The 16,483-nt window shown below is 41.2% G+C and overlaps 1 protein-coding gene and 1 non-coding gene across 2 annotated transcripts; one reads left to right on the top strand and one right to left on the bottom strand.

The window, feature by feature from the left end:
• Window positions 1–8,133: 8,133 nt before the first annotated feature.
• Window positions 8,134–15,266, bottom strand: LOC117532698 (ceramide synthase 2-like). The gene is made up of 11 exons (XM_034196127.1): window positions 15,133–15,266; window positions 14,434–14,604; window positions 12,841–12,958; window positions 12,175–12,293; window positions 11,877–11,934; window positions 11,745–11,795; window positions 11,080–11,172; window positions 10,405–10,533; window positions 9,523–9,632; window positions 9,281–9,434; window positions 8,134–9,013 (listed from the first exon to the last, which is right to left on the bottom strand). Exons 2-11 carry the CDS (start codon window positions 14,598–14,600, stop codon window positions 8,801–8,803), a joined length of 1,212 nt encoding a protein of 403 aa, XP_034052018.1. The 5' UTR covers window positions 14,601–14,604; window positions 15,133–15,266; the 3' UTR covers window positions 8,134–8,800.
• trnam-cau lies at window positions 8,588–8,659 on the top strand. Its single transcript has one exon. It is a non-coding gene; the product is annotated as a tRNA-Met (tRNA).
• Window positions 15,267–16,483: the final 1,217 nt, after the last annotated feature.

Below are 16,483 nucleotides of genomic sequence, written 5' to 3'. Positions count from 1 at the left end.
GCCCCCCTTGAGGGGGTTTCCCGACATGTCGTTGCAGTACATTAAAGGGTGTTTCATGTTTTCGTTGCTGTGTACCTTCTTAATCTACCTTCTTTGGGGGCCCCCTTCTGGTCCAAGCACTTGCCTGCCTTGCCTGTCGGCAAACGGCGCCCCTGTACACACACACAACACACACACACACACACAACACACACACACACACACCACACACACACACACACACACACACAACACACACACACACACACACACACACACACACACACACACACACACACACACACACACACACACACACACACACACACACACACACACACACACACACACACACACACACTATGGTGGCTTGAACTAGTGGGAGAAATGGCACTGTTTGTCTGTAGCCAATGCCTTGAACCTCGGCAAAAAAGGCATTAGAAGCATTAGAAAGTCAGGTAAACTTGTGGTTAACTTGCGGTCTGCAATGCGTGTCACGCTCACGCACACAAGTAAATGCACGTTCATTCTCACAACGCATCAGACACAAGAAAATATACATTCATTTACATCAGAATCAGAAAGTTTTTATTTTGTATAATATTTATTTATTTTTTTAATAATGGGACACAGGGTTCGGTCCGGATCCGGACCTTGGTCCGGAGTTTGAGAAGCCCTGGTTTACTGTGTACTTAAACTCTAGTACCAACATATCAATAGTGTGATTACAAAGTTAGGCCGGTGTTTGTCAAAAAATATTCAGCCGTTATCAGTGAGAAAATTGCAACAAGAAGGGTCAAACTGATTGTTATTTTGTTACATTATCAAGAACATTGACTGCAATCAGTTTGAGAACCACCATGTCTGTCAGCTTTACACCTAAAGATAAATAAGGAGTTTTTGTTACAGATTCCATGGGAAGAAACAGGGGGTTACGTATTGTAGTTCTAGTTATATAAGCACAGGCGGAGCCCTCTACTGGACTATGGGTACTACTCAACCATGCACCTACTGAGATACATAAACGTAGCCAGCCAATCGGGGCGAGTCTACCTGAATGTGCGCGCAGGCCCACTGTATATAAGGCGGCCACGCCTCCTGACTGTCATCCTACACCCTCTTCAGCGAGCGGCATAGGAAAGACAGGGCCCCCAGGTAGAGGGCTCCGCCTTTGCTTATATAACTAGGGTTACAATACGTAACCCCCCGTTATATCTTACACAGGCGGAGCCCTCTATTGGACTCTATGGGTACAGTGGGTGGAGCCCTGATGGATAAACGCCCTGTCGTTCAACAACATCGACTCATCACACTGCCCCTGACCGGCCTTTGGTTAACAGCCACTGCACCCCAACTTCCTCTCATCCGGGAGACCGTGGAGAAGTCGGGGCCGCAGCTTACTTGGCTGGGTAGAGCACACACACACACCTTACTTCGTGTAGAGCCTGCATGGAAAATAGTGAGGAAGGCTCTCTCCCCGCCTGCCTGCCTGTGGGCGGGCATGGAGAGCCTTCCTCACTATTTTCCTCCAGCCCTGCATGGGGCCTACCGTGCACCCTGTTTCCCGGGTCCCTAAGGAGCATGGGGAGAACGTAAGTGCACCATGTCCCCCACACTCACACACGCTTGCCTCGTGTAGAGTGTGCATGGACGATAGTGGGGAGAGTCCTCCAGCCCTGTATGGGGCTTACTGCGCACCATGTGTCCCTGGTCCCTAAGGAGCATGGGAAAACACAAGTGCATTATGTCCAGGAGGGGGGTCAGATACCTACCGACCCACAGCCCCCCCCCCCCCCCCTAACCAGTCCTGTGTTGCCCCAGCAAGCACAGACGATGAGAAGGAGCCAGACATGTCCAAGAGATAAAACCTTATGATGGGGCCTGGCGTAGACCAAGACACCGCCGTACATATGTCCTCCACACTCACGCTGTTGAACAAGGCTGTTGATACAGCCATACCATGTGTAGAGTGTTCATGGACCCCAATGGGGAAGGCTCTCCCCACCTGTCCATAGGCATGTGAAATGCAACCGCAGAGCCATCCTCTCAGGCATTTCTTGGACAGAGCTTTACCGGCCACACCATCCCCAAAGCACACAAACATCTGTTCAGTGCGCCTAACTGAAGCCATGCGCCCTATAACATGCCAGCACATGCGCCGGGCAGGTGCAATTTAGCCTCCCTGTCCCCAATATGGGGTGGAAGACTAAAGCCGTCTAACTGTATAGCCCTCGACCTGAACGGACTCCTTAGGTTCCTGGGAACAAAGGATGGGTTCGGTCTGAGTGTCGCCCCGCTACGGTCACCCCAAATCAAAAGTCAACTCGGGTGCATCGACAGAGCGGTTAGCTCGCATACTCTCTTGGCCGAAGTCAAGGCAAGCAGCAAAACTGTCAATGATAGTGCCTTCAGGGAGGAGAGCTCCAGAGGCTCAAATGGTTCTGTGACCAGAGCCTCGAGCACCAACGGCAGATCCCATTGCGGGGTGGAGACATGCACCACTGGGCGCTGTCTCCTGACCTCCTGGAGGAAAAAACGTGCCATAAGCGGTTGACTAAAGGCTGACCTGCCGCCAAATATATATATATATATACATATACATATATATATATATATATATATATATATATATATATATATATATATACATATATATATATATATATATACATACATATACATATATACATACATATACATATACACATATATATATATATATATATATACGATTACTCTTTGTAATCTTATCCAGCTCTGATCCCTCCTCCATCCCTCTTTCCTGTGAGAAGTACTTAGCAGAAGCCTCGGTCACCATTTTAACAACCCCGATTTCTCTTATTCTTCTCTCTACCTACACTCATTCGTCTTTGATCAAGACCCCCGGTATACGCTAGTCAGCGCCCCTACTTACACCAATCAGCGTGCGATTACCGTACAGCCAATCACAACGCGTGACGTTATTGGTAAGCGACGGACCCCGAGCAGATCTGGTAGCCCGAGCACTATGGTACTGACACCGGCATGGACTGGCAGGTTTCAGATGAGGAGCGGTGACAATCTGCTGCGATAGATACCCATTCATACGATTAATTAAAATATAAAACGCAGAAATAAATGCAAACTTTTTTATAATTTGAAGGAAAAAAAAACATGTCCCTGGAGGGGCTCGAAACGCCAACCAAAGCAATTGCGCTACAGAGACAACCGTTTCTGCAGTTTTCACATGATTACATTTTAAATGTCAGCAACATTCATAACCCTACTTTTTCTATAGTGATTGCAGCGACAGTTATCACCGGTGTTGTAGCGCCCCCTTGTGACAGCAAATGCGCTCAATTCAAGCGACATCATGCATTTCTCGTTTTCACCGCTAGGTGGCTTGTCATAGGCAACATTGACAACTTCAAATCTGATTTAAAAATTATAAACGCATACAAGATAAGGATATAAGCAAACAACAACCAAGAACACATACGTTAGATGGTAAGTACCGATACATACGGCCTAAACTGAACTTGTATATATGCGACCTGTTGGTCGAAAACAGCTAACGTTAGCATAGCTTTCCTCACGGCTCACCTAACGCTTAATTAGAGGGTGCGACAAGCTAATAAACTACTCGCTAACTAGATTATTTATACTAAACTTTAAAAAAAGATAGAGTTGACCAATAATTCAATTACATAATATTACAACATGTGAGGGCCGACCTATTAGCTTGAGTTAACGGTTACATTAGCATTGGCACAAGGACAGGGGTTTGCAGATAAAGTAACACACTAGCTTAGTTAAACTGGGCAAACTGCTAGCGCGAGCAAACAGTGCACCTTAATTACTTCTGCAACACATATAATTGGAAATATAACTAATAGAAAACTCACCGAAAGTCAGCTAATTAAGTCCCCAAATCCCTCCATTCCTCATGACCAAGGACAAGTTATCCAAATGGTTGGAGCCTTACAGAAAATTGATGACGTGTTTTATTTAGAAAGGTGTGGCCCCACCCTTTAGAAATCCACAATCACAGTTTTGATCTATATTTTGTCACGCAAATAGTACGTGTCCTCGACAGTACGAATATGTGACTACAATTACACACATTTTCAGTTGATACTATTATATTACACGTGTTTGTTATCACATTACATTTCATGATATCATCTACCAGCTGTGTCATCCCGGTGCGAGCCACCAGATGGCCCCGTGGTACAGGAGAAGATGTGTCTGTCATGGAGAAGATACAAGTAACCTTTTTATTCCCGAAGGAAAATGCTGTGCATTCATGCAAAAATGTGAAGAAAAAAGACAACATGAGCAGATCCAAAATATATAAAATTAATGCATTTCCAAAAAGCAGGTAAGCAATCTGAGTCAAAAACTATTAACAGGTGAGTTACTAAAGAAATACTTTTTTAATTACAAAAATTGCATTTATAAAGGATTATCTCTTGTTATAACAGATAATATGTTTTGCTCTAAAGAACCTTTGTAATAATGGACTATGCAAGCATGATTCAAAAGATTGGTAAATAAAACAATGTAATTCGACTTAATCACATAAGATACTTTATCAATGTAGGCATACAAATAGACATACTGGCAAGAGTAAAAGTATTGTAAGAGAATATTTTCATCTGATCTGTTTATAGAGTCTTTTATGGTTCCTTAGAGTCTGTGATACTGCAAACATCTGCTTGTAGTCAGTCAGAGACTTCTCTGTAGGTTGAGGTCACAGGTCAAACGCTTCTCCGATATCCGTGGGGGGGTTTGAGATCTAGCAGCATCTCTTTGAGACAAGCAGATCATTGTCTTGCATCGGCTAATTGATTATACGCGGGCTTTCTGGAAGCCCGCCTCTCCTCGTGTTGGTTAGATGTTTTGTGTCTTTTGGTTCAGAGATCGCTGGTGAAACACGGGACGGTGTGCAACTAAGTGATCTCCCCGGCCGTTATTGTCTGTACTGTGATCAATAAAACTCTTCAGTGCTTTTGGCTAACAACGGTTCCAGACTCCTTCATTCTACCTCAACATTGCAACAACAGAAGTTTACCTTCACATTTAAAGGAGGGAGAATAAGGAGGATTGTCTCCCTCCCTGATCATAAGTCAGAGACTATTGCCGTTAACTGCCCAAGTTCAATATGTGACTCATCTAACTGTATTATTGTGTTTCCTGTGTTCTCAGTTTACCCAACATGGGAGTTATATCCAGAAAACCAGTACTCTCGGTTCAGGGTCGCACCAGAGGGGGTAAGGATGGCTCTTAACACCATCGAAGAAATGCCCCCAGAACTGTGGTGTAGCACGATAGAACGGTTCGAGACACTGATAAGGAAGGAGGTAAAATGTACAGTGCGGAAGCCAGATTACCGCATTCCCAATCTAGGTGATACTGCATGCACAGTTACTGGACCAAATAGCAAAACAAATGTTCCATCTACTCCACTTAAACAATCAGGAGGCGAGGTAGATTCTTCAAAAAAGGCCTTAATCACTCCTTATAAACAAACTAAAACTAATTCTGCAGTAAATTTAATGTTAGACTATGCACATGAACGTAATGTTAGCAACTGTTGGTTGTGCCAAAATATGCCAGAATCAATGCATTCTCCTATGTTTAGCCCAATTCCTTTCACAAAAGCTGATTACGGTTTAGTAAACTGGAATGACATAGCATCTAGAATTAGCGATGAGGCTGGGGATTGTTACACTCCTTCCTACCCAATAGACTCTGAAAAACCTTTACAGTACAAGGGCTTAGTCTCTCTCATTGTTGATACAGTAAATAAAGATTACCTGCCTGACGGTTTCAAACGTTTGATGTTTTTAAAACTAATATATATGAAGAAATACGTTAACCTAGCTTTTGAATATAGATTCCAGTTAGCTCTAGCTCAGACTAATTGTTCAGCTAACTTTACAAGTCCAACATGTACAATGCAACCACACACACCCGCTTTGTTAGTGGAAGCTTTGGTAACAGTTGTGCCCTGGTTCGGCTCTAGGACAGTGGACTCCGTTGAGGTTAAAATACATGACTGTACGCAGCCAATACCCTTAGGCAAGCCCCCTACACGTGACTGCTCAGTATATGTCCCCCCAATTGTTGTACATGAATGGAAGAATGTGTCCATCTGTTTCCAGAATGCAGTAGGATCTCACACCTCTCCTGATGTGGGACACAGCGACTGTAATGCCATAGTGAGAGTACATATAGCCAGAATTCCCCTCCCACAGAGAGTTTACTTAGTTTGTGGGGACCGGGCCTATGGATGTGTGCCATATGATGTTTTTTATGGTACCTGTTATCTAGCCTACCTAATCCCTTTAATCCGTAAAGTAGAGGCTACTGAGATTGCAGCAATACTTCCCTCTCTACACAGGAACAGCAGGTCAATTACACAAGGACAACAGATAGCTAGCCTATTCTTGCCTTGGTACGGTATTTATGTTACTCAGCAGGAAATTGTCGCATTGTCTAAAGTGGTAGAACATCATTTAAATGTATCCAACACAGCGATGTTAGCTGAACACAAAGAATTGCAGGAAGTTAGGACAGTAGCACTACAGAATCGTATGGCGCTTGACCTCCTCTTAGCTGCCCAAGGAGGAACATGCAAGGTGATAGGAAGTGAGTGCTGTTCTTTCATATCTGATGCCACACCTGAAGTTATGGACATGGCTCATGATACTGCCAGGGGAATAAAAGAATTGCATGAAACTCATGGGTTTACATTTGGGGAATTAAGTGGAACTTTTGGATCTTGGGGAGCGGGGCTGGTTAAATTTGTTGTTACTGTTTCAGTGTTTATCTTGGTTGTGCTAATCCTAGTGATCTGTTTGATCACTGTGGTTAAATTAGCCATACGAAGGGTTGCCAAGACTGCCCTCCAGGCCCCACAAAGGCTAGTTGGACATTCAACTGTACAGGACACAATATTAATGTACAATGCCGAGCTTCCGGACCCCTGGGTCTCCATCGTGATCTCCGACCCGTGGGTACCTCCATTCAACGATTGAGATGTTGTTTAAAGTTGATATTCTGAATAAAGAACAGATGTTTTGATAATTGATTACAGTTGATACACTGGATTAAAGGACAAATGTCTGATTTTTCCTTTGCAGGTTGTGATACAAATAAAATGTCTGATTTTCCTTTTCAGATTTTGAACAAGTGTATTTGAATGAAATAAATGTATTACTAAGTGCCTTACTCTTGAATAAAGTGTAATGAAGTAAACGTAAAGTAATGTTAAAGATTGAGGACACTGTAACTTTACAGTTTACAGATTGATCGATTCATCACTGCGAATTTATACCTTAAACTAGGAACCTTAGCTGGATCTCTAATGATTCTGATTTATACCTCAATTGATTTCTTATAATCCTAAATTCTAATTGTGTTTTTAATAAGTAATTGCATTAAAGTAAATCTTTAAGATGTAAGCTGATTTAGAATCTGTGTTTGATGAATGAGATTAACTGAGTGATAAATGATAAAAGATCTTATTTTTGAAACATATATTTTGCTATAATATTCTGTACCCCATGTGTTTATTATTGTACCTTTTGACAAAAATGCCAAGCACTGAAGAGAGATGATGATTGACTGTGTTCAATCATGGTGATTGAAGTGTTTTTCAATCTTGTTCTATTTTTAATGTAATGAATGTATCTGAGCCCACCCAACTCTGAAGACGCCTATTGATTTTAAGTATTGACTGAAATATTCTTAGACTAATGTTAATTGGTTATCAATAGATTGATAAAAAGAGTGAATCTGTAAGAGAATATTTTCATCTGATCTGTTTATAGAGTCTTTTATGGTTCCTTAGAGTCTGTGATACTGCAAACATCTGCTTGTAGTCAGTCAGAGACTCCTCTGTAGGTTGAGGTCACAGGTCAAACGCTTCTCCGATATCCGTGGGGGGGTTTGAGATCTAGCAGCATCTCTTTGAGACAAGCAGATCATTGTCTTGCATCGGCTAATTGATTATACGCGGGCTTTCTGGAAGCCCGCCTCTCCTCGTGTTGGTTAGATGTTTTGTGTCTTTTGGTTCAGAGATCGCTGGTGAAACACGGGACGGTGTGCAACTAAGTGATCTCCCCGGCCGTTATTGTCTGTACTGTGATCAATAAAACTCTTCAGTGCTTTTGGCTAACAACGGTTCCAGACTCCTTCATTCTACCTCAACATTGCAACAACAGAAGTTTACCTTCACAAGTATGAATTTCATTTTCTACTTGTATGTTGTGTAACAAAAGTCATATTTTACATAATTAAACATCCACTTGTGCCTATATGCTGGGTATTACATCAGCTATTGGAGTCACAATTTCATTTTTGTGAACTTACTGTATTACAAAAGTGTAAACAACAGTGTAGGCTACAAAGAAGGAACCAGGCAGGGACTGAACACTTTCACGACTCCCTGATTTGACTTCACACACCTACTACCATCCCTGTGCAATGAAAAGTGATTTATAAAATGAGTATCTGGGTGTTTAAACATTATGCACTGTAGCACCCGCCCCAGTGACCTAATGAATAAGGCATTGTCCTCCTAAGCCAGTCATTGTTGGTCTGAGTCCACACTAGGCTGTGTAGCAGAGTGGCGCAGCGGAAGCGTGCTGGGCCCATAACCCAGAGGTCGATGGATCGAAACCATCCTCTGCTAACAGTTTTACAATAAACAATCGTGGTTCCCCGCCACTGGCCAGTTACCTAAAAGGATTAATAGGCTGACGTAAAGACGGCAAAGTATTATACATACTGAACATAAACATGGGACTTCATAAAAGCATTAGTCATCAATATTTTACTGAGCTTTACGCATTCTGTCGGCTACAGAGGCCCTGTGATTAGTCAAGTTATTAAGGACACAATTGTTGGTCAGCATAGACAGCTGGGAGTTTAGGGTGTTTTTACTTTTCTCCAAACAATAATCTTCTCCTTGGTCCATATTTTCTTCTCCTCCTTTATCGTCCTCTTCAATCTCGCTCTCTTCATCACTTCGTTCATCTTTTTCTAACTGGAGACAGAATCAGATACAGGGTTTTAAATGTGTGACGAAGCGAAGGATAGATGGGAATTTACTTCACATGTATTTCTATATAAGATAAGATAATAAGATAAGATGTACTTTATTGATCCCAAATTGGGAAATCTTTGCGTTGCAGCAGCATAAAAAACAAGGCATTGCACATACGTTTAAAAGTAAATATGAATATAATATGAAAAGCGCCTTTGCGAGGATTTCAAATATCAGTCAGGGATGCCTTTAACCACTGATTCTTACCTTGCCTTTCAGGAACTTATAAACCATGCGTAAGATTAAGCCCGCCCAGAAGATGTGAAGAACCTGCAGCACCATCAGCAGGACGTTGAAGAAGTAATAGCCGAAAAAAGGTTCAAACGCCTCCATTGACAGCACCAGGGTGGTATGTATGATTCTGTAAGTAATTCAATAATACATGTTATATCCCTACAAAATATGAAAACATTTAAACAATAGAAAAACTTCTAAAGAGTAAACCTTACTTGCTGGGGAAAATCACCAGTCTGGTCACAAGGAAGGCCACAGCAAACACAACGAACAGCGTGTCACAAGTTTTCCTCCAGCCAGTGCCGTAGTTGAACATCTTGGCAGACTGCAAATAATTGCATTGATCAAACAAAAACAAACCACAATGGAAGCTACATGTGAAGCGTAGTCGCCACATTGAAATTACCATTAGCTTAGCATCATTCAAAAAGTGTTAATGAGGCAGGCTGGGAACTAGGAAAATAGGCAAACAAGAAAAAACAGGACGATAAAAATGACCATGTGAACTTAATGTCCCCTCAGTCTATGATGCGTCTGTAAAGCAGACATGCAGCCTTGATAGACTTTGTATTTAACGTTATTGCTGTTTTAGGATTTGTGTCCTGATAATCTAATTTACTGCAAGAATTAAGCACAATTTGGTCCTCTAAAATAATCTCTGAATCATCATCATGTACAAAGGTTTCCTCTGGCTGCTACAGTGCTCTTAGCTATCATGTCTCAGTCACAGGATCTGCATGCTCAAACTAGATTATTATAGAAAAACCACAGCTGAGCATGAACTTTAACAGCGGTTTGAAAATAAAGACATCAAGTTTGTTGGGCTGCACAGGCAGACAAAGGGCCAGCATGGAGGTGAATCCACAGTGACATGCCCTAGAGACATTACTTATATTTGTAAGGTCCCTTGTGCCTTTGACTATGGCCCCACAGCCCGATTAGATGACATGGGACTGTTTATGTACAAGTTGTTCTTTTTGGTTCCACCAACATAATATGAAAGCAGCATGACAATGGGAAAGTGTGTGAGAATACCTCGAGCAGGATGTCAGAGGAGTCATGAAGCAGCATGACAATGGGAAAGTGTGTGAGAATACCTCGAGCAGGATGTCAGAGGAGTCATGAAGCAGCATGACCAAGGTGCCGATGCGAATGTAGTTGGCACAGTAGGAGAAGCTGAGCAGGAAAATGGTGGCCAAATGGTGGATGACCTGTTCTTTAAAATCCTAGCAAACCAACAATATGTAGATTAAAACAAAAAACAACAACATCATATCATCATCATTTTATTCAGTTCTAAGCCACATTTGACAAAATACTTTTTTCAATCTTGGTTGTTTTTAACAGGCTTTGTAAGGGTTTTAGTCTCAGCTACCTGGATCTTTAGTTCTCAGATAAACAAGCTGAAACCTCACAGCAGCAAAACAGCATCAGGGAAACACCATGCCGCTGCTCTATTCAGTGTTTTTACCAGTTTAAATCATCATTGTCTTGGATGGGAGGGGTTTATTTGGCTAGTGGCTTAACCCTCCTGAACGTCTGGATCTTAAGTCATTTGAAAATAACTATCTTAGCAAACATTAGTTGCAACTCAGCTGGCAGCCTCTCCAGGATGTCTATTTTCTGCCAAGCTGAGTCATTCATTTAAAGCACAGGTGTAAGCTATCAAATATGAAGTATTATTAGGCTGAAGCACACAAAACATTTTGATTTGACTTATGTCCTCTTCTAAAGAGCAAATGTGCTGTGAAGCAAATGTTTCAGATCCTCACCTTCCTCTTGATGTCCACAGAGATCCTTAGGAGCAACGAGCCATAGAACCCCAACTCCAACATGTAGTACCAGTAGTGAGCTCTCTCCATGGGCTGTGGACAGACACATTTTGTAATCGTCAATACAAGGTGGTTAAAAGACATCCAGACATTGCTGGTGGCGCATTAATTAAGCAATAGCAGCTGACACTGGGTAGCCGCATACAGAGGACTGTAACTCAAATTGAAGCTGCAAATAACGATGAATGGGTCGTCGTAGTGCATTATGGGAGATGTTGCAGACTGGGCGAATGTGTTAACATTACTTCTTCTATTGAGTATGATGTGGTAGGACTTCCATTGTCCACTATGCTGCGCTAGATAACAAAGGCTTAACAAACATTATGTTGCTCTATATCAAGGGTGGAGCAAACAATGCCATTTTCATTTAAATCGGATATCGTTTGTTATGTAAGGTTGCCTGAGGTTGTTGTCGCTATGACTTAACTCAATGTTGACCTGTAAAGGTCCTCAGGTCTGAACCCTAACATGCATGTGACATCTCGGCCAATGGGGCAATGCACATTAGATTAACATTATCTTCCTGTTTCATGGTAAATCGTGCAATAGAAATGTAATATTGAAATATGACACTAAACATCAAAGCAGTGAGATTTGTGTTTTACCTGAAATGGATATCTCCTCCAACATTCCCTGAGGTCCCAGAACCACGGTCTCTGTATAAAAAAGAGGAACATAGCTGTAAAATAGTAAAACTCAAATATTTGCTGTAAGTTTCTTTTCAAACTCATACTCACAACAACCAAGCAGGCCAGTCCAGACATAAAGGCTGTGAGGTAGAAAAAAAACCTCCAACTGCAAAACAAAAGTTAAGATAAAAAAGGTTGAACATTGAGACAAAGGTACTTTTAAAATGTAAACAACTCAACATCGAAAGACTTGTTTTGCAGTGTTAACTCGGGAAAAGTTAGTCATGTTTTTAAGGGGTTTTCCCAGGCTGTCTCTGGATTTTGCAGAGAGTTTTGATAGAAGTGTTCTTGAGGGAAGTCACCTGTGAACTGGGTTGTGAAAGGGTTGTAGAGAGAGAGCACTTACGCAGCTTCTCCAAACTTCTTGGTTTGACAGGGCCTGTCTTGGTTCCTGCGGAGTCTGAACCACCTCTCAATCTGCCTCTGGGTCTTTCCACACAGCGACATCAAACTGACAATATCACTCTGAAACAATAAATGGACAGTTGAAATGAATGAAAAGGGGAGGGATGAAGATTAGAAAGCATTCTTTCAAGATCCTCCATACAATGTAACCAGAAATGCAGGAAGTAAATGAGGAAATGACACGAAAAGGGAGAAAAAGTTTGAGGTAGAGATATCATTTTCAGAAAACATGCCTGCTGGGAGTTTTTTTTATTCAGTTGTGAGGTTTAAATCCTTTTTATATTCCTTGTTAGTATTTTCTTTATACATAGATAGAGATAATTAAATATATGAGTTATCTTCAAAAACTATCACAAAACTGAGAGTATAAAATATTTATAATAATAATAAATGTTAATCACTTGTGAAAATCTGTTTCCCCCTGGGATAGGTTTACCAGTATTTGTTACCATCTCAACGTTCTTCTTCTTTGCTTATCACACAGTAAGCCAATGACAAACAAGAGGAAGCACATGCTTAAAATGTTCATTTGAGAAATGTAAAACCTTTTAGTATTGATCCTATTCCAAATTAAAACTCACCAATTTTTGAGCCTTCTCAAACTAACCTGTGTCGGCTGTCTGCTCCTCTGGGAGTAAAACACCTCAAGCTTTGGGGAAGGGGCAGCAGTCACTTGAAGCCTTTTTTTTACCCCCAAACATCTGCCCATGGGTGGGGCAAAAAACCTTGATAAAGCCAAAGACAGCTTTAATTAATAATGATCCACCGGTAATGGAGTAACTGACGGACAGTCCCGACAAAGCCTGCAGTTGTTTACCTATTATACACAATGAGGAATTGGTACCACTTTACAATAAGACTACCCTTATAAAGGATTCATAAAGGGTTTATAATTAGGTTATGAATTTGGTTGTAAACACTTTATTAATCATCAAGAACCATTTATAAACCAGCTCTAACATAGTTTTCATGCATCAACACAGGCGCACCATTTGGCAAGATGACTAAGCCTTATAGTGGCTACTTAGTGAGAATCAACTCAGTGAGCAACAGATATCAAGGATGCTGGCTGATGAAGAAGACGAAGTAAGCTAAGTAGCCAATATAAGGCTTAGCAGTACAGATAAATGTGGGCTCACTATTTGGCAAGCAACCGGTCACAGTTGCCCTGTTTATCTCATGTCTTATAAAAGCGTATTCATGATTTGTAAAGTGTTCACAACCTAATTAATAAATGAATTACAAACTATTCGTAAACCCTTTATAAGGGTAGTCTTATTGTAAAGTGGTACCAATATATGACAGGGGCTGTCTATAGTAGATTAGTATGAATGCTAAACAAATATAGATATTATAATGTGAACAAATCAAAAATGACATGAACATTATATATAATACAAAACATAATAGAGTTTATATGAGATAACAGAATACAGCGAAATAAAATAGCAGTGTAAGCAAATAGAAATTTGATTTTTAATTGGGTTTAACAAGCACTCCCTTCACTGAATGTTACAACAGTTAATACTCTGAGGATGTAATCAACCAATCAAAACCCCTGAAGACTGTACCTGTGTGTGTGTGTGTGTGTGTGTGTGTGTGTGTGTGTGTGTGTGTGTGTGTGTGTGTGTGTGTGTGTGTGTGTGTGTGTGTGTGTGTGTGTGTGTGTGTGTGTGTGTGTGTGTGCCTATTAGGCTTGTTAGCCACTACTAACAAGCCCACTGCATCACAAGCACCTATGGTCTGTAACTACCTATAGATTCCCTTTCATGTGTTTCATTAGATTTTGGAAACAAATACAAAAACGACGAGGAAAGTTCACATTGCATTTGGTATACATCTTTAATGTTAAATAGTTTACATTGATAATCCTCTATTTAGGACAAAACATTTCGATGTATCTTTCTCTTCATCTCTCTCTGTCTCTCCTTCAATTCCCCAAAGGCCTTTTTTCCAGATGATAACAATGCCTGCTTTGCCAAAACACCTGCTCACTCACTCACAGGACATGCTGAATGGATTTAAGAACCAAGTTTGTTCAACTGTAAAAAGAGGATTGTGTTTCTTAGACAAAGGCTATAGTGGTTATTTCAGGTCGGGCAGGATAAGTGTTTGATTTTCTTCCTGTAGAGCCTCCAAAGTCCCAAACAAACACATCAGCAAGATTATGACAAAAACAAAGAGATCAGGTGTGTGTTACCTCTCAAACATGTAGCGTAGGGCAACGAAGCCCAGCGCGAGGGGCAGAGCCACGAGGAGGTCATGGGGTCGGGGCCGGTCAGATTCTGCCAGCTGTTCCATGTCTCTCCATGTCACACCTGGAGGAAGCCAGTATTCCTGCCTCCATATGTCAGGCAGCAGGTCCATTCTGCTGCAGAGGGACAGACAGAGAACATGTTTAAAATAGAGGTGTATACATAGTTAAGCCTGAGCCCAATCACATTGTTTCAGGCAGGTCTGAATCTCTTGCTGTTTGTTTGTGTGCGTGTACGTGTGTTTTTGTGTAGCAATTTTGGCACATGAGAAAAAGAGATATAGACAGAGGAAAACCATGTTTGCATATATTCTGATACTTGTTTCTACATGAAAAAATAAGCTATTAACAATATATTAAGTTCAACATTCTGTAGGAGTATTACACAGTCAAGTGTCAATCATTTCACTAAATAACCAAACACACACAGAGCTTTATACAAAAAATAAATATATATATACCACACTATAAATAACAGAACAAAACTATAACAGTGCCACAAGCAAATTGAACAAGCCCGAAAAGTATGTATATGTCATATGTCTGTGTTAAACCATCAAGAGTCTCAAGACAGAAAACCAGCTAAAACTAAGTGGGTTGTATTAATGTCCAGCATAAAACACACCAAGTTGTATTTGAACTTACCTAGGGGGCAGCTCTCTGGAAATGACAAAGTGGTAAAAACTATGAAATCCACTGTAAAACTGTGAATCTGTTTCAGCTGTATTAGTCTAGGGAAGCGCGTCCAGACCGCTGTATCCCTAACGACCACAGCAGATAGAAACCGTTCACTCCTCACAGGACAGGTGTCAAGTTAGGGACAACAAAGAGGAGTTGCTACTAGTTTCAAAATAAGAGCACCTCGTAGATACTTGCGGTTTTTCAAGCCAACAAAATGAAAACGCAGTTGCAAAGACACGTCTGTTTGTGTTTACCAAAACACGTTCTCCCGAATAAGTACACCAAATGTTCAAATTACTTGAATATGCCAATCTACGGTAAAGTAAAAGTATCTCAGGTGAACCTTTATTCTGAAGGCTTCCGGTATTCTCTGTATATTGATGTAGTTTATGGTTGAGTGGCACGCGAGACACAAGAGGCGGCTCCTGCTCACAGCCGCGGGTCAAAACAACAAAGAAAACACTGGGCATTAGCACGCGACTTTTTATAAAGGCTAACAAAAACGTTAATGGTTTAGGCTAAAACTGGTGTTGCTGTAAACTTAAAACAACTGAGGTCATTCTGACCTCTGACAAGTCCAGGATCTCCAGTAAAGGGGTTATAGCATGCGGGTTAAGTGATCATTATATGATATTCTGTACCCGCAAAAAGCTAAAACAAAGGGCCGGCTGTCACAAAACAGTCATATCTAGAGACCTCAAAAACTACTCTAGCGAGGTCTTTAACCTAGAACTGGAGAGCCTGGACTGGTCAGATGAGCTCAGTGGTACACAAGTTGAAGAAACATGGCTTGGTTTCAAAAACAAATTCTCTGCAATACTCAATGATTTGGCCCCACTAAGAACAACCAGGGTAAAAAATCGCGCTGAGCCGTGGATGCACTCCGGCATACTGACCGCCATGAAAACCAGAGACAAAAAATGCTCTGAGTTTCATAAAAGTCAGTCAATGCTTTCCAAAAGCACGAGCAGTGAACTCCAGGCCCACGTGACTGAACTCAAAATTGAAAGAAACAGACTAAGAAATGACGTAAGCTCCATGATCAAAACTGCCAAAAAGAATTTCATCAATATCAAAACTGAGGAAAACAAAAATAAACCCCGTGAACTTTGGAAATTACTCAATAACCAGCTTGGCTGTGGTAAAAAACTCAAAACGAGATTTTCTAACTTAAACATAAAGACAGATAACAGGCTCATCACAGACAAACTGGATGTGGCCAAGTACTTGAACATTTTTTTCACAAACATAGTCACAACTCTTGTAAATAAATTACCCTCCCACTCAGGGCTTTTTGGAGTAGATCACATCATGA

The sequence above is a fragment of the Gymnodraco acuticeps genome, unplaced genomic scaffold, assembly GCF_902827175.1.
Source record: "Gymnodraco acuticeps unplaced genomic scaffold, fGymAcu1.1, whole genome shotgun sequence".
Taxonomy (NCBI): domain Eukaryota; kingdom Metazoa; phylum Chordata; class Actinopteri; order Perciformes; family Bathydraconidae; genus Gymnodraco; species Gymnodraco acuticeps.
This window is presented reverse-complemented; position numbering and strand designations above follow the sequence as displayed.